Source organism: Jaculus jaculus, chromosome 15 (genome assembly GCF_020740685.1).
Source record: "Jaculus jaculus isolate mJacJac1 chromosome 15, mJacJac1.mat.Y.cur, whole genome shotgun sequence".
Taxonomy (NCBI): Eukaryota; Metazoa; Chordata; class Mammalia; order Rodentia; family Dipodidae; genus Jaculus; species Jaculus jaculus.
In genome coordinates this window covers 75,789,433-75,811,699 of record NC_059116.1, presented here as the reverse complement: position 1 = coordinate 75,811,699, position 22,267 = coordinate 75,789,433, and the positions used below count along the sequence as shown (strand labels likewise).

At 41.3% G+C, this 22,267-nt stretch overlaps 1 protein-coding gene and 1 non-coding gene across 3 annotated transcripts in view; one reads left to right on the top strand and one right to left on the bottom strand.

Moving 5' to 3' along the window:
• The window catches only part of LOC101613638 (aldo-keto reductase family 1 member C13-like), a 63,980-nt gene that overhangs the window by 22,981 nt on the left and 18,732 nt on the right, over positions 1 to 22,267 (bottom strand). Inside the window, exons 6-10 of one of the 2 annotated variants that reach the window (XM_004662409.2) lie at positions 21,759 to 21,881; positions 18,203 to 18,309; positions 17,800 to 17,965; positions 11,472 to 11,554; positions 3,840 to 4,084 (exon numbers count right to left, since the gene is read on the bottom strand). In XM_004662409.2, the coding sequence (XP_004662466.1) occupies positions 4,042 to 4,084; positions 11,472 to 11,554; positions 17,800 to 17,965; positions 18,203 to 18,309; positions 21,759 to 21,881 (522 nt within the window). In that variant the 3' untranslated portion in view covers positions 3,840 to 4,041. Of the gene's footprint in view, positions 1 to 3,839; positions 4,085 to 11,471; positions 11,555 to 17,799; positions 17,966 to 18,202; positions 18,310 to 21,758; positions 21,882 to 22,267 lie in introns of those variants that run through there. The other variant, XM_045134872.1, reaches the window with a different exon arrangement.
• LOC123455215 lies at positions 12,191 to 12,317 on the top strand. Its single transcript, XR_006633760.1, has one exon. It is a non-coding gene; the product is annotated as a small nucleolar RNA SNORA40 (small nucleolar RNA).

Here is a 22,267-nt window from a genome sequence, read left to right as displayed (position 1 = left end):
TAAGTGAGACATTTATGTAACACTAACAGTTTACTAAACATTGAGGGAAACAATGTAAGAGTCAGAGGATGTGAAGAGCTGCTTTGAAGTGCTGTCTTCTGGGTATGAAGCGGCCATTACATTTATGATCTCATAATGACTGTTGTTACTACAGAAAATCCATATTCCATAATATCATGGATGTTGAAGAAGGGCAGAAACATTCATTTGTATGAATAATGAACTTTCAAACAATGAAGAAAAAAATATCCCATTCACAATAGTTAGAAAAGACTAAGTAGCTACAAATTAATGACAGGACCCCTCCCCGTCACCTGAGGCTGGTGTGAGGCTCCTGGCACCCTGTGCTATGAGGCATGGAAGAGAGCCCAGGGGAGAACCAGAGCACATCGATCCACCAGTGCACCGAGTGCCGACAGTCTACCAGGAGGTGGGTCACCTCCACCTATCTGCCCAGACCCAGAAGTCATCACAGGGCATGCGGTGATACAAATGCTGCTCTCACAGCAAACCTGAAAATCACTTTCAGGAAAATGACTACAAACACTGTGGTTACTCAAACCTCATCAAAACAGAGATCCAGAGTCTACAGGAAAAGCAACACTAAATCAGATCTTTATCTTGCCTACCAAGGCTAAGGGAACATTGCTGAAGAGAGGGCAGAAAGATTATAAGAGCCTCAGGGTGGGTGGGAATAGCTAAGACACTGTGTTTACCCCATCCCTGCAGAGACTAACTGAGGTTTCTTGGTCTCCACAATGAGTATCAATCACCCACCAAAGACCCTCATCAGAATCGGGGTATGGGAGAGGAGGTCTATGTGTGCAACCTTTATATATAAAAAATCAAACTTAAAACAGGAAAAAAATAAACAACAATAGCAGCAGCTTATCACCAAATGGGTAAACAAAATTCTCTCTAAGTCTCTAAGAGGCTTGCTCCTAAGTTATTTGGGGCAGGATTACATGTTGTCTATTTTTTTTTCTCCCTTTCTGCCTTGTGATCCTCTTTTATCTTATACCTTTAAGAGACTGATCATGAAAATAAGTTTGATGTAGATTTGTTGAGATAAACCTGACAGGTGGTCTTTAACATACCTATATCTAGATGCTTATATTCTCCATGTCTGCAAATTTTCCCTTATTTTTCCTTCAAATAAACATTCCTCTCCCTTGGACTTTTCACATTGTTTGAACACCAGTAACCTGAGTATTTACTCTCTTCATATTGTTCCAATTTCACTGTTATTTGGGAGTGAAAACTAGTGTATCTACTACATAAATGAGTATAGAGTTTTCTCAAAATATCAGAAACGAAACTACCATACAAGGCCCATCTGTAACACTTCTGGGCATGCCTGATAAGTATCAAATACTCAACTATACAGATTATTAAACACTCATGCTTAGAACTGCTGTGTTTCCAATATCTAAGAAGCAGATACACACACACACACACACACATATGTATGTATGTATGTATGTCTGTATGTATGTATATATGTATGTATGTATAGATATAGATAAGTAAAAATAGCAAAGTTGTGCCCATACATACACATAATGGAATTTTACTTAGAAATAAAGGAAAATAAAATTATAACATTTCCAGGAAAATGAGTAGATCTGGCAAGAATTATATTAAGTGAGGAAACCCAAACTCTGAAAACCCCAAACCAGATATTCTTTCTCACTTGGTACTTCAGGTTTGTAATATGTATGTACATAAATAGAGAAGAGTATGAGTAAAACTTAAAAAGCTAGAATGGTGACAAAGAGCAGATAAAAAATATCAAAATGAATTTGGCATTATCATAATGATATCTAAAACATTGTATGCTAACTAAAATATAAACAAAATTTTAGAGCATAAAAAATTTGGCCACAAAGAATCCTGTACACAGCAAAGAAATCCTTTAAAAAAAATAGAGAAATAAAGACAAAAAAAGCCTAAAGAAAATATTTCTTCATCAAAAAATACTAGAGTCATCTTAAGACACAAATGAGTGAATATTAAACATTGTAAGAGATAAAATTGATTAATAAGAGTAATTATATAAACAAATAGAGAATGCTGCAATATTTAAAACATGTTACCAAAACCATTTTTAACTTTAGCATAAAGGCCAGAAAATACCAAAATAAAAAAAGTCATTATATCAGAGGTAGCATAATTTTAAATGGGACATCAAACATTAAGTGTGGGTGTTATGATGTTTGTTCTTTCCTTTTGTTAGGACAGCAAATATATTTCCTATACTTTTTAATGGTACACAGACTATGTGGCAAGTAATTTCTGTTTTAAATTTAATTTAGGGCTGGAGATCTGGCTTAGGTGTTAAGGAGTTTCCTTGAAAAGCAAAAGGACCCAGGTTCAATTCCCCAGGGTCCACATAAGCCAGATGCACAAGGTGGAGCATATGTCTGGAGTTTGTTTGCAGTGGCTGGAGGCCCTGCCTTGCCCATTCTCTCTCTCAATAAATAAATAATGTATAGATACTTTTAGCACATGTACAGAATGCTTGCTGATAATCTCCCATTATCTTCTCTCCTACTCCTCCTCCCACTGCACCCGATTTTCTTCCCAGATAGTCCTACTTCAACATTGGTTGTGTGTCGTGTGTGTCCCACTATATTTAATTAGGGCTATTTTCATAAGTATGGATGAGGGTTTATTCACCATAAAACATGTGAATTACTGGTGGCTATAGCACTGAAGAAAATATCTCTGACAAGTAATTTATAATATGAAATTAGGCATGACAAGTACCATAAGCAGAGACTTATTAATTACCTTCAGCTGATCTTTATAAGGTAAGTTTATATCCAGGGGTGGGAGGCTCCGGCACATTGTTTTGAAAAGATAAGCACATAACTTGGTATGATGTCATTTCCAAAGATTGAGACCAATAAGAGAAGTTGTTATACCTTTCAAAACACTTCATCTGCTTTGAGGGGGGAAATGGTAACTACAGACCAAGACCACACTGTGCCAGGCAGCTTTTGCAATGGTGAGTGAAAACACAGTGAAACTGGAATCCTAGTATTTTTGTTGGGTCTTTACTTTGTTGCTGTAGGCAGATGACTGCTCATCAGATCCTGCATGATGTCAGCCTGTGTTATATAGTTTCATGATTTCCCATAGGAAAAGTTTGAATTTCCTATGCTAATATTTTGTTGATATTACTCTATATGCTAAATTTTCAAAGGATGCATTGTATCAATGACTCATAATTGCCATAAGTATTATTAAACAATGTAACCAAAGTCAAATACAGTTTTCCTTTTTAAAAATAATACTATGAATGGCTCTCAGCTCTGCCATTAAATGAAAAAGTGAGAAGCGCTCCTGTTTTTCTGTAAGACATAATTATCAATAGAACCCATGACTTTCTCAAGCAGAGGTGTACAAGTCTCTCTTCTTAAACTTCTTCCATCTCACACCTAATAATCCTTTCAGGATGGATCCCATAACCTCACTGGTCAGCCCTGTCCCAGGAGCAACTTACTGTCCACTTCCCAGGATACTGAGCCTCTAGAAGGAAGCCCTGGCACTGTTGGTCACCCCGTAGAGTGCACATCATCTTCCAGATTTAGAATGCTGGATGAAGAACAGGGTGATTTCTTAATGACCCATGAGAGGGAGGAACACTGGCTCATGACCACCTGCTAACTGCCACCTCCCTGGAATCCAGGGGCTTCCTACTTGCACCACTGAAATCTTTATAAAATTGGAATTATTATTTTCCAAGCTCTACCCACAGACTTCCATCCCAATCAGATTTGTGTCATAATGACTCATGAAGAAAAAAATAACATGCAATAAAAGACACAATATGATTAAAGTAGAAAAACAATGTCATATTTATTCCAAAGCGTCATGAAAATAAATGTCTTTTCTTCAAGACAGATGCCTGGAGCTCCAGTTCAACGCAAGTGGCTATGATGCATTAATTGACTTGAAGTCAAATATCCGAGGTCTCTCCCACATGTCTATCCACTCCAGGGACTTCAGGTAGAAGTCATGACAGAGGACTCCATGTTAATATTCATCAGAAAAGGGATATTCAGGGTGGCCAGCCAAACTATAATGGAAAACACAGGTGAATTACAATCTATAATCTGTTTCTGTAGTGGTAAAGTTGTTATAGCTAGGAAGCCACCATCAACATGAAAATCACTTCATTCCCTGACTGGTGGTAGAATTAGATATTCTTGCTAACATTGAAAATCTTTATAGTGGGTATTGTAAAGTACAGCTATAGTTCTTAAACTACATTTTTAAAAAATTTATTTGAGAGAGACAGACACAGAGAGAAAGACAGATAGAGGGAGAGAGAGAGAATGGGCACGCCAGGGCTTCCAGCCTCTGCAAACGAACTCCAGACGCATGCACCCCCTTGTGCATCTGGCTAACGTGGGACCTGGGGAACCGAGCCTCGAACCGGGGTCCTTAGGCTTCACAGGCAAGCGCTTAACCGCTAAGCCATCTCTCCAGCCCTTAAACTACATTTTTTTGAACCAGAAGTGCTAATTGCACCTTCCATAGCAGGATAAATTATGTGTTAAATCTGATGGATGGTCAGATTTGCCATTCTTAAATAAGCTATATTTTGGGGTTGTTATTTGTTGCTTCTTGATTTATAGTGGCTTTGTTTCCTCTTCTGTTATATATTAGGAAAGGGTCTCACCTGGTCACAAGCTGACTTGGAGCCCTCAACAGACCAGAAATTGAGAAGACCAGGTGACTGATCTAATACAGTCCAACAAAGCAAAAGACAAACTAATAGAAAAGTATGAATGGGGATTTCAAGATATTCAGGACACTATTAGAAGAGTAAACATAAGAATTCAGGGCATAGTAGAAGAAGAAGAATTTCACTCCAAAGGCAAAGTAGGCATCTTCAAGAAAATCATAGAAGACAACTTCAGCCAAATTGGGAAAGAGGTGCTAATGCAGATACAGGAATCCTTTAGAACACCAGCCAGACAAAACCTGAAAAATCCTCTCCTCGCCTTATTATAATCAAACTACCAAACACACAAACCAAAGAAAAAATATTAGCCGGGTATGGTGGCACATGCTTTTAATCCCAGCACTCGGGAGGCAGAGGTAGGAGGATCTCCATGAGTTCAAGGCCACCCTGACACTACAGAGTTAATTCCAGGTCAGCCTGGACCAGAGTGAGACCCTACCTCAAAACAAAGACAAAAAAGAAAAAATATTGAAAGCAGTCAGAGAGAAAAATCAAGTTACCTACAAAGGCAAGTCTATCAATTACAGCAGATTACTCAACACAAAATTTAACATCAAGAAGGGAGTGGAGTGATGTATTCTAAGTCCTGAAAGATAACAACTGTCAATCAAGGTTACTTTATCCTGCAAAGCTATCCATTCAAATAGATGGAGAAATAGGGACATTCCATGACAAAAGCAGGCAAAAGGAATATTTGAAGACAAAACCAGCACTAAGGAAATACTAGAAAGAACTCTCCATGCTGAAGAGAAAGAAAAGCACATATATAAAGAACATGGAAAAAAACAAACAATACTCAAATAGTAGACAACACAAGAGAGCAAAGGTAAAGCCAGAAAAACTACAAAAAATGGCAAAAATAAATACATACCATTCAATAATATCTCTTAATATCAATGGCCTCAATTCCCCAACCAAAAGACATAGGTTTGCAGACTGGGTTAAAAAGCAGGATCGTCAATTTATTGCCTCTAAGAAGCCCACCTTCCTACAAAGGATGGACACTCTCTTAGGGTGAAAGGTTGGAAAACGATGTTTCAAGCAAATTGATGTAGAAAACAAGCAGGGGTTGCTATCCTAATATCTGACAAGGTAGACTTCAGTCCAACATTAGTTAAGAAAGATAAGGAAGGTCACTTTATATTGATTAAAGACACACTCCAACAGGAAGACATTACAATCCTAAACATATATGCACGAAACATGGGGGCCCCCAAATTCATCAAACAAATGCTATTAGAACTAAGGTTACAGATACCACCAAACACAGTGGGGGTGGGTGACTTCAAAACCCCACTCTCATCAATTGACAGGTCATCCCAGGAAAAAATAAACAGAGAGGCATCTGCACTAAATGAGGTCACAGAAGGAATGGACCTAACAGACATATACATTTCATTTCATCCAAATGCTGCAGAATATACATTCTTTTCAGCAGCACATGGAACATTCTCTAAAATAGACCATATATTAGGACACAAAGCAAATCTTAACAAGTACAGGAAAACTGAAATAATTCCTTGCATTCTATCTGACCACAATGGAATCAAACTACAAATCAATAGCAAGAAAGGCTGTAGAGCATACACAAAATCAAGGAAATTAAATAACACACTACTAAATAATGAATGGGTCAATGAAGAAATCAAGAAGTAAATCAAAAAATTTATAGAATCAATTGATAATGAGAACACAACATACCAAAATCTCTGGGACATAATGAAGGCAGTTCTAAGAGGTAAATTTATAGCTTTAAGTGCCAATATTAAAAAATTAGAAGGGTTGTAAGTAAACGACCTAATACTTCACCTTAAAGCCTTGGGGAAAAAAAAGGCAAACCAAAAATCAGTAGGTGGGAAGAAATAATAAATATTAGGGCAGAAATTAATGACATAGAAACCAAAAAAATTATCCAAAGAATCAATGATACAAATAGTTGGTTCTTTGAAAAGATAAACAAGATTGATAACTCTTTAGCAAATCTAACGCAAAGAAAGAGAGAAGAGACACAAGTTAATAAAATTAGAGGTGAAAAGGTAACATCACAAGAGATACCAGAGAAATTCATAAAATCATAGGGACATACTATAAAAGCATATACTCCACAAAGTATGAAAATCTGAAAGAAATGGATGATTTCCTTGATTTATATGACCTACCTGAATTAATTCAAGATGATATTAATCACTTAAATAGACCTTTAGCAGGCATGGAGATCCAAACAGTTATCAAAATTCTCCCAACTAAAAAAAGTCCAAGCCCAGATGGATTCACTGCTAAATTTTATCAGACCTTCAGAGACGAACTAACACCATTACTTCTTAAGCTTTTCCATAAAACAGAAAAAGAAGGAATCCTACCAAATTAGTTCTACAAAGCCAGCATCACCCTGATAACAAAACCAGGCAAAGATAGAAAAAAAATATTATAGACCAATCTCCCTTATGAACAAAGATGCAAAAATTCTCAACAAAATATTGGCAAATAGAATACAAGGCTATATTAGAAAGATCATTCACTCTGACCAAGTAAGCTTTATCCCAGAGATGCAGAGATGTTTCAACATACACAAGTTGATAAACGTAATATATTATATAAATAGACTGAAGAACAAAAAACACATGATCATCTCAGTAGATGCAGAGAAAGCATTTGGCAAAATCCAACATCCCTTCATGATAAAAGTCCTACAGAGACTGGGAATAGAAGGAACATACCTCAATATAATAAAGGCTATTTATGAAAAGCCTAGAGCCAACATATTACTAAATGGGAAAAAACTGGAAGCTTTTCCACTAAAATCAGGATCAATGCAAGGGTTTCCACTGTCCCCAATTTTATTTAATATACTACTGGAAGTCTTTGCCATAACAATAAGGCAAGAGACACACATAAAGGGATACAAATTGGAAAGGAAGAGATCAAGTTATCATTATTTGCAGATGACATGATTCTATATATAAAGGACCATAAAGGCTCTACCAGAAAACTGTTAGAGCTGATAAACACCTACAGCCATGTAGCAGGATACAAAATAAATACAAAAAATCAGTAGCCTTCCTATATGCTAACAACAAACACACAAAGGATGAAATCAGAGAATCACTCCCATTCACAACTGCATCAAAGAAAATAAAGTACCTTGGAATAAACCTAACCAAGGAAGTAAAGGATCTCTACAATGAAAACTATAAAACACTCAAGTGAGAAATTGCAGAAGACACTAAGTGGAAAAGCATCCCTTGTTACTGGATCAGAAGAATCAATATTGTAAAACTGACAATCTTACCAAAACCAGTCTACATATATAATGCAATCCCCATCAAAAATCCAATGGCATTCTTCACAGAAATAGAAAAAACAATCCAAAAATTAATTTGGAATCACAAAAAACCTCGCATATCTAATACAATACTGAGTAACAAAAATGAGGCTGGTGGTATCACCATACCTGATTTTTTTATACTACAGAGCCATAGTCACAAAAACAGCATGGTACTGGCACAAAAGCAGACATGTAGATCAATGGAAAAGAATAGAGGACCCAGATGCAAGTCCAGGGTGCTCTAGCCACCTGATATTCGATAAAAATGCCAAAAATACTCATTTTGGAGAAAAGACATCCTCTTCAGCAAATGGTGTTGGGAAAACTGGATATGTATCTCTAGAAGGATGAAAATAGATTCTTCTCTCTCTCCATGCACAAGAATTAAATCCAAATGAACTAAAGACCTAAACATTAGACCTGAAACTCTGAAATTGCTAGAGGAAAAAGTAAGGTAAACCTTTCAACATATTGGTCTTGGCAAAGACTTTCTGAATATAACTCCAATTGCTCAGGCAACAAAACCACACATTAACCACTGGGACCTCATAAAATTAACAAAGATTTTGTACTGCATACAGAATGGGAAAATATCTTTGCCAGCTATATATCTGATAGAGGATTAATATCTAGGCTGTACAAAGAACTCAAAAAATTAAATAATAAAACAAACAAGCCAACTAAAATTTGGGCTATGGAGCTAAGTAGAGTTCTCAAAAGAAAAAATATGGATGGCATATAAGCATCTAAAAAATGTTCTATATCCTTAGTCATCAGGGAAATGCAGATTAAAACTAGATTGAGATTCCATCTCTCTCCTGTCAGATTGGCTACCATCATGAAAACAAATGATCATAAATAGTGGCAGAGATGTGGAAAAAGAGGAACCCTTGTACACTGTTGGTGGGAATGCAATCTGGTCCAGCCATTGTGGAAATCAGTGTGGAGGTTCCTAAGACAGCTAAAAATGGCCTACCATATGACCTAGCTATAGCACTCCTAGGCACATATCCTAAGGACTCATCCCATTCCTTAGAAATACATGCTCAACCATGTTTACTGCTGCTCAATTCACAATAGCTGGGAAATGGAACCAGCCTAGATGTCCCTCAACTGATGAGTGGATAATGAAGATATGGCACATTTATACTATGGAGTTCTACTCATCAGTAAAGAAAAATGAAGTTATGAAATTTGCAGCAAAATGGATGGACCTGAAAGGATTATACTAAGTGAGGTAACCCAAGCGCCACATGTTCTCTCTCATATGTGGATGCTAGCTACAGATGATTGGGCTTCTGCGTGAGACGGAAAAACTATGTAGCAGAGGCCAGTAAGCTCAAAAATCGATACAAAGGGAAGAGAAAGAAGGGAGGAGGGTACTTAAAAGTTGATATTGTATATATGTAAGTAGAAGAATAGATAAATGGGGGTGAAAAAGCCCAAAATGAGGTCGGGGGAGGAGACTGAGTAGAGGAAAGGTAGAGGGAGGGCTGATCAAATTCTAAGAGGATATAAATAAAGCAAATGGAATCCTTCGGTTTTGGACAATGGAACACTCAGGAGCCATAGATTGTTGCTAGAAATTTTTCAGTGCCAGGGATGGGATACCTTCCCATGAGGTGTTGTCCAGGGAGGTCCCTGATGTCCCCAAAACATTATAGGCCATTGCTGAGGCCCTTGGTTTCCCACCAGGAAAAGATGGTAAGACCCTATTGCTGAAGACTCCACATACTTGGGCTGCAAGGCCACTGAGAAATCCTGCTAGAACTGAGCTGATAACCTCCCCCATGTAGACCAGCTGACAGAAAGCTGGAAGAAGCCATTCTACAAACAGTTCAATGGGAGAAAGATATATCACCAGTGAAGATACTCAACAGTGGTGCTGGAAAGAAGTGACTGGAGTACTGAGTAATATCTCTATCACACCTTCCAAGACTCAGGGTCTAATGAGGAAGAGGCGGCAGAAAGAATGTAAGAGCCAAAGGAAGGGTAGGACTCCTTACAACGTGCTCCCTCAGACATAAAATGGCCTGGATATCCATGACCTCATGGTGCCTGACACTACCTACACAAGACCATCATAAGAGGAGGAAAAGATCATGACATCAAAATTAAAGAGAGAATGATTGAGATGGGGAGGGGATATGATGGAGAATGGAATTTCAAATGGGGAAGAGGGAGGGTATTACCATGGGATATTTTTTATAATCATGGAAGATGTTAATAAAAATTGAAAAAAAAGAAAGATAAAAGTTTCTTTCCCATTTCAAGCTCACAATGAAAGGAGAAAGTTATGTCATGTTTAATATAAGAGCATTTTAGCATGTTATGTGTACCCTCATATTTTTCCTTCCTATAATTGAACTTCTATTCTATTATCCATTGCATAAATTATTCACTCACAGTCCATCATACAAAATAGATTTTATTCCATTCAGCTAGGAAAGAATTTCATTAATAAGATAGACTTCTGTGTTGAAAAGTATATTGCACAATTAGGTATCTTTTGAGATTTAAATAAGAATATAGGGCTGGAGAGATGTCTTAGTGGTTAAGGTGCTTGCCTGCAAAGCCTAAGGACCTTTGTTGACTCTACAGATTCCATGTAAGCCTGGTACACAAGGTGAGGCCAGTACAAGTTTGCACATGCCCACTAGGTGGTGCAAGCATTGGGTGTTCGATTTCAGAGGCTGAGGCCCTGGCATGCCAATTCTCTTTATCTGTCTCTCTATCGTCATATATACATATATATATATATGTATATATATGTATATACACACACACACACACACACACACACACACACACATATACATATATATGTAAAAAATCATTATTTGTTAACATATTTAATCAATAATAAGAATTACTACTTGCCACTCTATTATACCCCTACCTTGTTCTTCATTTTGCTCTAAACTAACAAAAATAGTATAATGGTAATATATGTACACCAACTTTATATGCATAGTATAGTTAATTGTCTAATTGTCCTTCAAATATCATCAGATTTGTTTCTATTGCAATTAAAATCCCCATGGTAAAATGAAAAATATACATATTATAAACACCTTCCATTATTAGCCTCCTAATGTCAGGTTCTGTGGCCATAGAGTAAAAAGTGGGGTAAAGATCTTTGAGTACATAGAAACACTACTCTCTCTTGAATGCTCTTCCCTCAGTTTTGTGACTAACTTTTCAGAAACCTATTTATTTTTTGCACTAATGTGTCCATAATTTAGAAACTCAGAAACAAATGCTACATTAATTAACTGCCTCAATGAAACCTTTATAGAGTCAAACATGGGACCTGGCTCCTGAACAAACACACTGAAAAGGAGAGACATGAACCTAAGTTACATTGACACATTTACCAAGGTTACTTACAACTCTGCTGGAAGGTATCTGAAATTTCTGTTCATGCCATCTAAGACTTTCATGTCCTCAGCAGACAACTGGAATTCAAAAACCTATCACAGAATACAGTGGTTTTAGTCTTCAAGTGAGTCATATTCAATGATGTAAATGCAATATTGTAATACATGAGAAGTCCCTAGAAATTATTAAGGATGTTCCCAAAATGTGCATGGTTAAAGGAAGTTAGATCACAAAGGAAGACAATCACTTTTAAGATATGATGAAGTTGGCAGGCAGAAATCTCAAAGGAATCCAGAGCAGAAACAGCTGATGTCATGGAAAGGTCACAGCATCATGAGACTAGCTCCCATGGAATCCAGAGCAACCAGCAATGAAGAATTCATGTGAGCAATGCTCTCATCAGTAGTGAAGTCAGGACTTGTGCATGTTCAAAATATGTCACGTTCAGGGGTGGAGAAATGGCTTAGCTGCTAAAAGAGTTTGCTTGCAATGCCTGCTGGCCTGTGTTTGATTCTCTAGGACTCATGTAAAGCCAGATGTACACAATGGCATGTGCATCTGGAATTTGTTTGCAGTGGCAGGAGGACCTGGCATTCCCATACTATCTTGCTCTCCCTAATCAATAAACAAAATATTTTTAAAAATATATGTCATAGGCAGAGGAGCTGGCATAAAGAGGATCTCTTTACCTGAATTTGAACCACTCTTAACAGGAAAATGATTTTCATAACACATGTGTCTGTGTTTATTGCAATAGTGGACATAGACTTAATGATAGTTACAAAACTAAATCTGTTTTGATAACCCAGAACTCATTGTTCAAGATGAGTTTTGATACACATAGGAATCAATATAATACTCAAAATAGCTCAAAGTGGTAGTGGTATTTCTAAGTTTGGTTCTAAGAATAAAGAGTTGCTAATTTAAAAATGTAAGTAATGAGAAATCTCAGATATACTTAATTAGCACTAAAATGAGTTTTATCTCATGATAATATGATAACAAATACATTGATAATGGTAGAGGTTAGGATCAAGGTAGTTTTCTTTTGCAGGTAGTCAGCTGGGCACACAGGCCCAACAGAACACGGACGTGCCTGCCTGGGCCAGACTCCAGTCTCATTCAAGATGGTGAGAAGGAACAGCTTCCTGATTCTGTCTCCTTCACTTTCTGGTCTCCCTGCTCTCCATGAGAGAATCCTTTGTGAGAATACCTTTCTGAGTGTTCTCTTGCTGTGTTCCTAACCAATCAAGGTCCTTCACATACATTTGAACTTGGCAATGAGTCTCATTCTGATTGGGTGCCCAATTTATAAAAAGAACTAATCCAAGTTGCCATATGGATTTACCTAGATTTTCCCTCTAGGGACTCTTCCCAGCTAAGGCTGGGTAGCTCAGCTTGGGAGTTTTCCTGTTTTACTTCTATTCTCTCTTAAAATAAACCTCTCATCAACCTTCTTTGTTTTCATGTTTCTTAATTGTTTGCTAATCATAGGCATGAACTTGAAAATCATGGGCTTGGGGAGTTCTAAGGCCATCCAGGGTACAGAGAGGCTTCATTTTCTCTCAACCCTGGAGCAGTAAGTCCTTGGAAGTTCCTTAAAAATAATGAGATAGAGAAGAAAAGGGGGGGATAGAGAAAGAGATAAGGAGAGGAAGAAAAGAAAGAAAGAGGAAGGCAGGAAGGGATGGAGAAGGAAATTTGCTAATAAGTTTAGCAACTAATAACTTCTAGTAAAGGGTATTCATTGAATGTTTTTATAAATTTGGAAACTATCAAAAGAGTATAAGTTATCATATTAAAAGTATCACTTTCCTAAAAAGAAATCCTACAGGATATATCAAAAGCCTTAGTGAAAAAGTTAGGAATATTATTATAATACGTTAAAAGGGGCTAAAGAGATGGCTTAGCAGTTAAGCACTTGCCTGTGAAGCCTAAGGACCCCAGTTCAAGGCTCGATTCCCCAGAACCCACGTTAGCCAGATGCACAAGGGGGCTCATGCGTCTGGAGTTCATTTGCAGTGGCTGGAAGCCCTGACGTGTCCATTCTCTCTCTCTCTCTCTCTCTCTTTCTCTCTCTCTCTCTCTCTCTCTCTCTCTCTCTCTCTCTCTCTGTGTGTGTGTGTGTGTGTGTATCTATCTGCCTCTTTCTCTGTCTATCACTTTTAGATAAAAGACCATCTAAAATAGAAAATGCATATCACAATCATACATTAGAATTCTTGATATATTAAAAAGTCAATGCAACTTAAGTTAACAAGTTTAATGAACTATGTAAAAAAAAAATGTTATGAAAATACTGAGAAATCCCCGTGGGAATAGTGACACACACATTTAATCCAAGCACTCCAGAGGCAGATGTATGGGAATTGCTGTGAGTTCAAAGCCAGCCTGGAACTAGATTGAGACCCTACCTCAAATAAATAAATAAATACTGAGAAATGTCATGTGTTCCAGGCTCCCCATAAGAGAGCTAAAGCTGACCTCCCACTTCTGAGCCTGCTCCCACCTCCTGTGAGCGGGGACTGGCGGTATGCACCGCCCTGCCTCCTGCGAGCCTGATCAGAGATTCTTAAGTTTATAGAACATAACAATCCAGCAGGAAGAGCAAAAACATCTTCAAATTAGACAAACAAGAAGAAAACCTTTACCATTCTTGATGACTTCCTTTCTCTATCCTAGAGTACTGAGGAATGTAGTTTCTATCGTATAGTAGTGGGGATGTAAGTCTTCTCCCTAAGACTAGTGGGGATGTAACTCTTTCTCATAGGATGGTGGGGATATAAGTTGGGTAACTGAACACGGAAGATAGCAGACCATGTAATTATTCTTAATAGTATTTAAAAATTATGCATGTGTCTTTGGAAATTCATTCCACACACTTCTGAAAATTCCATTGAACTTGGAAAGCAGTTGGGAAGAAGTTTGTATAAACTTTGCTGCGATAACGAAGTCGAAGCCCGTGTGTCGCTTCATCGCTGCAGTGCTTGCACCAGGCCCGGCCCAGATCCCAGCACCCACGTCTAGCAGGCACGGCCCAGATCCCAGCACCCACGTCTAGCGGGCCGGCCCGGCCCAGGTCCCAGCACCCACGTCTAGCGGGCCCGGCCCAGGTCCCAGCACCCACGTCTAGCGGGCCCGGCCCCGATCCCAGCACCCACGTCTAGCGGGCCCGGCCCCGATCCCAGCACCCACGTCTAGCGGGCACGGCCCAGGTCCCAGCACCCACGTCTAGCGGGCACGGCCCAGGTCCCAGCACCCACGTCTAGCGGGCACGGCCCAGATCCCAGCACCCACGTCTAGCGGGCCCGGCCCCGATCCCAGCACCCACGTCTAGCGGGCACGGCCCAGGTCCCAGCACCCACGTCTAGCGGGCCCGGCCCAGGTCCCAGCACCCACGTCTAGCGGGCCCGGCCCAGATCCCAGCACCCACGTCTAGCGGGCCCGGCCCCGATCCCAGCACCCACGTCTAGCGGGCCCGGCCCAGGTCCCAGCACCCACGTCTAGCGGGCCCGGCCCCGGTCCCAGCACCCACGTCTAGCGGGCCCGGCCCAGGTCCCAGCACCCACGTCTAGCGGGCCCGGCCCAGGTCCCAGCACCCACGTCTAGCGGGCCCGGCCCAGGTCCCAGCACCCACGTCTAGCGGGCCCGGCCCCGGTCCCAGCACCCACGTCTAGCGGGCCCGGCCCCGGTCCCAGCACCCACGTCTAGCGGGCCCGGCCCCGGTCCCAGCACCCACGTCTAGCGGGCCCGGCCCAGGTCCCAGCACCCACGTCTAGCGGGCCCGGCCCAGGTCCCAGCACCCACGTCTAGCGGGCCCGGCCCAGGTCCCAGCACCCACGTCTAGCGGGCCCGGCCCAGGTCCCAGCACCCACGTCTAGCGGGCCCGGCCCAGGTCCCAGCACCCACGTCTAGCGGGCCCGGCCCAGGTCCCAGCACCCACGTCTAGCGGGCCCGGCCCAGGTCCCAGCACCCACGTCTAGCGGGCCCGGCCCAGGTCCCAGCACCCACGTCTAGCGGGCCCGGCCCAGGTCCCAGCACCCACGTCTAGCGGGCCCGGCCCAGGTCCCAGCACCCACGTCTAGCGGGCCCGGCCCAGGTCCCAGCACCCACGTCTAGCGGGCCCGGCCCAGGTCCCAGCACCCACGTCTAGCGGGCCCGGCCCAGGTCCCAGCACCCACGTCTAGCGGGCCCGGCCCCGATCCCAGCACCCACGTCTAGCGGGCCCGGCCCAGGTCCCAGCACCCACGTCTAGCGGGCCCGGCCCAGATCCCAGCACCCACGTCTAGCGGGCACGGCCCAGGTCCCAGCACCCACGTCTAGCGGGCCCGGCCCAGATCCCAGCACCCACGTCTAGCGGGCCCGGCCCAGGTCCCAGCACCCACGTCTAGCGGGCACGGCCCAGGTCCCAGCACCCACGTCTAGCGGGCCCGGCCCAGGTCCCAGCACCCACGTCTAGCGGGCACGGCCCAGGTCCCAGCACCCACGTCTAGCGGGCCCGGCCCAGGTCCCAGCACCCACGTCTAGCGGGCACGGCCCCGATCCCAGCACCCACGTCTAGCGGGCCCGGCCCAGGTCCCAGCACCCACGTCTAGCGGGCCCGGCCCAGGTCCCAGCACCCACGTCTAGCGGGCACGGCCCAGGTCCCAGCACCCACGTCTAGCGGGCACGGCCCAGATCCCAGCACCCACGTCTAGCGGGCCCGGCCCAGGTCCCAGCACCCACGTCTAGCGGGCACGGCCCAGATCCCAGCACCCACGTCTAGCGGGCCCGGCCCAGGTCCCAGCACCCACGTCTAGCGGGCCGGCCCGGCCCAGGTCCCAGCACCCACGTCTAGCGGGCCCGGCCCAGGTCCCAGCACCCACGTCTAGCAGGCACGCAGTGCCCGCCACGCCATCCCAGCACCCAGAAGCTGAAGACATCCTTGGCTAGTAAGTTTGAGACCTACCTAGAGTGCAAGGAATCTCTTCTCACAAACAAATAAAAAAATGAAGTAGAATCTTGTGTTCCAAACCACAAGGTAAAAGGTATAACACATAATCACAAAGTAAAAGCATCATGACAATAATAATGATATCTTTTGTTTATAAAAATATAAATGATGGGGCTGGAGAGATTGCTTGGCTTACAGGTTAAAGACACTTGCTTGTAAAGCCTGATGGCCTGGGCTCAATTCCTCAGTCACCAAGTAAAGCCAGTTATAGAAACTGGCACATGGGTCTGGAATTCATGTGAAGGAGTCCCTGGTGAGTGTGTGTGTGTGTCTTTCTCTTTCTATCTCTCTCCTCACATCATCAATGAAATATAATAAGGAGGAAGTTAAAACACAAATAGATTTTGGCAGAAGATATTTCAGCAAAGTCATCTGAATCTGTAAAACAATTTACAACAATTTATAAATGTGAAAAATTGGTTATAATCCATATTTCTTAGTCTCCACTCTCTTCAAGAGAATGTGCACCTTTTTCCACTTAGTTGGACTCTATTTCCTCATCCCGGGTGTATTGGCTGGTGTGTAATTTCTAGACCTTTCAGAAGCAATGCTGTACCAGCTCTGGGCCTGGCATAGGAGGCAAACATGAGGGCACCGCCGTGTTGTAGGGCTATGTGAGAGGGGGAAGGGTGGCGAGGCTGGCTGCTGTGTGACGACTACCTGGAGATGAGGGAACGCACCATCTGCATTCTGAGGCAGAAAGGCCCCATTGTCCAGAAAAAGTATTCAATAACGCCTTGAAGCGCCATGAGTACTAAGCTTAGACACATGATTTTCACTAAATTATGGGAATTTTCCAAACCCCAAAATAATAAGCTAAATAAATGTTGTTATTACTGAACTTCTACTTTGTGGATTTTTATGTTGTAGCTGTCATAAATAAAAATATAATAAAGGTCTCCTATTTGAAAAGAAAAAGACCACTAAATAGGTAAACAGATGTGACAGGAAAATGCAATTAATCAGTGAAGAAATTCAAAATAAATAAACACATGAGTGTGCAAACATCTAAGCAAGGAAGAAATGCAAAATAAGGCTTAATAATTAATAGAATCAAAATTATCCAGTCCAGATCCCACATTGCAGGGGCAAAAATAAGTTCCTTTGGGAAAGGTTACACAGTGCATGTTCACATAATGCTGACACCTGGATCTCTGTGTTCTCTCCACCTCTGCTTCCTCAGGCTCTGCTGATATGGTGTTGCAGAGTATGACAAAATGTTTCCCAATACACCTGAACACTCCTACATATAGGAAATGCTAAGATTGTTGATTCAGTCAACAAAGTCCTGAGAGGTTTCAAAGAAGCATAGGAGAGCCTCAATCCTGCATTCCCACACATCACCTGCAAGTTCTCTGTTATCTCATTCTCTTTAAAACTCTGGGCCAAGGGCAGGACCCCACGCTGGAGCTGGTAGCGAAGGGCAATCAAGGCAGGACTTCGCTTGTGCTTTTTAGCCATGGCACCAAGAACTGGATCATCCAAGAGAACTGGAGAGCTTGGATCCACCCTGAAAGGAAGCAGAAACTCTCAGCTCCTGGCATTGTATTTTAAGGGGTTTCTAACCACAGTAGGGTGCCCACTTTAGATTCAAAAGTCGACCAGAGCCAGCAACATGTGTATTATCAGGAATTTTTTAAAGAAATGTAAGCTCTCCTCTCTCCTGAGATCGTGCAGAGTGAACTCCTGCGCACTGCAGTAGTGACCACCAACACTGTCCTACGTTGACCCCATCCTGTCTTATTACCATTTGTATCGTTGAGTTCCCAGAGCACCATAGGCAACCAGAATAATGTCTTTGGACTTGCAGTACTCCAGCAATTTGCTCTGGTTCAGATAAGGATGACATTCAACCTAGGCATGACAGAAAAATACCAAATTTGATAAAGGAGAAATGTTAAAGCAAATGAAGCTAAGAAAATTACATGTAATATCACATTTATGTTTAATTATGAAAATTATATTTAATTATGAAATATTTTCTTTAAAACTCAATTTTATATCTGTTACCACTATGGGTCAAAACAATAAAAATTAAAAAAAAAATACCTGGTTCTCCATGAACTAGAATGTTGATTGATAAATAGCGCTTTTCAATAAAAGTATTACAGAAAATTTCACATTATTGGATGGAAAGATACCTCTAAAGCTCTAGCAGAAAATTGAACCAGAATCAAAAATTGAGTCCAAGCCCTTATGAAGGCAACTTTAAAGGACAAAGCACCATTTTGGTAGAATTCCACTGGTTTAACCTGGGCAAATTTTTGTTATCAAACTAATAATACTTTCAAACTGATAAGTAAAAATAAATTTGGGGAGCTTATAGAAACAGACCTATAGATAGATAACAAAAATAATTTCTGTGTTTCAGGTCAGCCTTGCTAGAGTAAGACCCTGATTCAAAAATAAACAGAATAAAAATAAATAATAATTTTTGAAGTTAATGTAAATTATTACTCTTAAGCTCTTTCTTAGAACACTTACTTTTTTTTTTTTTTTGAGGTAGGGTCTCACTCTAGCTCAGGTTGACTTGGAATTCACTATGTAGTCTCAGGGTGCCCTCAAACTCATGGCGATCCACCTACCTCTGCCTCCCAAGTGCTGGGATTAAAGTTGTGCGCCACCACACCCAGCTAGATCACTTGCTTTTAAGAGAGAAAAATCAAGGCCCATGTCTTATAGGAATAATTGCAATTTATCCTAATATGATGAATAAACTTTTTATACTAAAAATATACAAAACAAAAGTAAAGTGAAAATATTTACAAATTCTAATGTGTACTTAAGGCCTACAGAAATCACTGATGAATACTCAACCATTGTATGAATATTGTCTTAAACGGGACTGCCCTTTTAAACAATTAGCCAACAGGCTCCATGTATTGTCGAAGGAAAAACATCCATTCACAGACTAGAGGTTAGCTCATGCCAGTTTGCCAGGTGATCGGAATTGGTGTCATTAATAGGGGCTTTACCTATTCTGACACTCTCACTACTGGGGCATAATTTGAGGTGCATAAAATACTTAAAAAAATTTTTCTACAAAAATGTTCAAGCTTAATATCATAAAGAATTCAAGTCTAGCCAGGCATGGTGGCATACAACAATTTTCTAAAAAAAAAAAACAGAATATTTATTAAAAATCCTGGCTTTATGTCAAGATGATTGGGTGACCATTCTGGGTTAAAGAATGTAATGACCTAAACCAATGTATGAAACACAGTTGGAACTTAGAGAAACAGAGGAACTGTGAAAAATATTTTTTTAAATCATTGGAAATTTTGAATATAGATTGAATTTAGATTCTATAAGAGAAATATCATTACTGATGTTGGATATTGCCATGGAAATATAACAATGTGAGAGAATATTTGCATTTGTAGATGTTTCCTGAGACCTTCAAGATAAATGGTCAAGACTATAATTTGCTTTGAAAAAATTCACAGATATGGGTATATGTTTATACATAGATGTATGCCTGGAAAGTGTCAACATGTCAACAAATTTGGGTATAGGTTAGAAAATGTAAATATTCCTTATCAGAATCTTAGTTTTTGTGATTGACAACTGCCTTGAATTTTTATGGTAACATTAGTATCAGACCTACATTAGCATTAGATTTATAAATATAGTTTATGTTTACATATTTATATTACATGTTATATCATATTATACTTATGTTATAAATATAGTTCTATATTATCATTATATGAAAACTTAAGGACGACTACAAACTACATAAGGATCAACTATCATTACTACATAATGGAAGGTGTTCAAAAGTAAATTAGAGCTCCAAAACAAGCACAGAATACATGTGCTTAAACTGCTGTTATGAGGTAAGAAAGCAAATAGAAACTGACAATGAAGATGTCAGACATCCATTCATATGTATATTAGGTTATATAATCCCAGAGTGTGTGTGATTCATCTACCATTAGTCTCAGTACAAGCAGGTACCTTGGTCATTCTAATCTGGACGACTTTTAGTCCCAGTCTACTGTCCTCTAGCTGTCACTGGTTGAGAATCTTGAGACCAGAAACAGCAAGATGGACAGAAACCCGCAAATCCTTTCCACTAATCCATCTCCTTTTCCTTCTACTTTTATTTATTACCCACTCGATGTTTTCAGACTTCCTAACCAAAGAGAGTTCCTTCCACGGGCCCCTTCACCATCCGATATGCTTTTTTGTTATTCTTAGCTTATAAATAAGTCTCTTTTGCCCCTGTCTTCCATTGCTGAGTCTTGTCACCTACAAATCTCCAAATAGTGGAGTTGGAACTAGGGCATACCCAAGTTTAAGCAAGGCTTTGAAGATGAAGGGTATAATTTAGAATCCTTAATGTCTTTTGAGATAGTGGCACTGTTCTTAGAATTGTCTCTTCCATAAAAGCAAGATGAATAATCAAGAAGGCAAGTGGACACATGGCTCTAGTGCAGAATCAAGAATATGCATGAGAGATGGAGGGATGTGAGGGCTCTACCTGGTTGTGTGAGAGATGGAGGGATGTGAGGCCTCTCACCTGGTTGTGTGAGAGATGGAGGGATGTGAGGGCTCTCACCTGGTTGTGTGAGAGATGGAGGGATGTGAACGCTCTCACCTGGTTGTGTGAGAGATGGAGGGATGTGAGGGCTCTCACCTGGTTGTGTGAGAGATGGAGGGATGTGAGGGCTCTCACCTGGTTGTGTGAGAGATGGAGGGATGTGAGGGCTCTCACCTGGTTGTGTAAGAGATGGATGGATGTGAACGCTCTCACCTGGTTGTGTGAGAGATGGAGGGATGCGAGGCCTCTCACCTGGTTGTGTGAGAGATGGAGGGATGTGAGGGCTCTACCTGGTTGTGTGAGGGATGGAGGGATGTGAGGGCTCTACCTGGTTGTGTGAGGGATGGAGGGATGTGAGGGCTCTCACCTGGTAGTGTGAGGGAGGAAGGGATGTGAGCACTCTCACCTGGTTGTGTGAGAGATGGAGGGATGTGAGGGCTTTCACCTGGTTGTGTGAGAGATGGAGGGATGTGAGGGCTCTCACCTGGTTGTGTGAGAGATGGAGGGATGTGAGGGCTCTCACCCGGTTGTGTGAGAGATGGAGGGATGTGAACGCTCTCACCTGGTTGTGTGAGAGATGGAGGGATGTGAGGGCTCTCACCTGGTTGTGTGAGAGATGGAGGGATGTGAACGCTCTCACCTGGTTGTGTGAGAGATGGAGGGATGCGAGGCCTCTCACCTGGTTGTGTGAGAGATGGAGGGATGCGAGGCCTCTCACCTGGTTGTGTGAGAGATGGAGGGATGTGAGGGCTCTCACCTGGTTACACACAGGCTTATGCTTGAGTCCAGGCTTATTCAAGATTCTCTCCAGCTGTCTGTGATTAAAGTTGGACACCCCGATGGACTTGACCAGCCCTGCATCCTTACACTTCTCCATGACCTGGGGAGGCAGATGTTTTGAAGTCATATTTATAATTGCCTACATCATTATTAAAGATTAAAAATAGCTTAAGAAACACTGTCCTACTCTGCACTAGACATGTGACCCAATGGTAGAGCACTTGCCTAGTATGTTCAACATTCTTTAATTGACCACTACCACAGAAGAAGAAAGGAAAAAGAGGCATTCACAGCCAATTATTAGGGCTAAATATAAAAAGAGCAAAAATAGTGAAAATGATAGGAAGAAAAAGTGACAAATAAGGAGGAATTCCTGTGTCTCCCTAGACCATCAGGGACACTGCTGCACATGGAGGTAAGCTATGCACAGCCCTATTGTCCTGAGCACTTCCCCTGCACGTCCCTATATGACACTTTAGTAAGTAT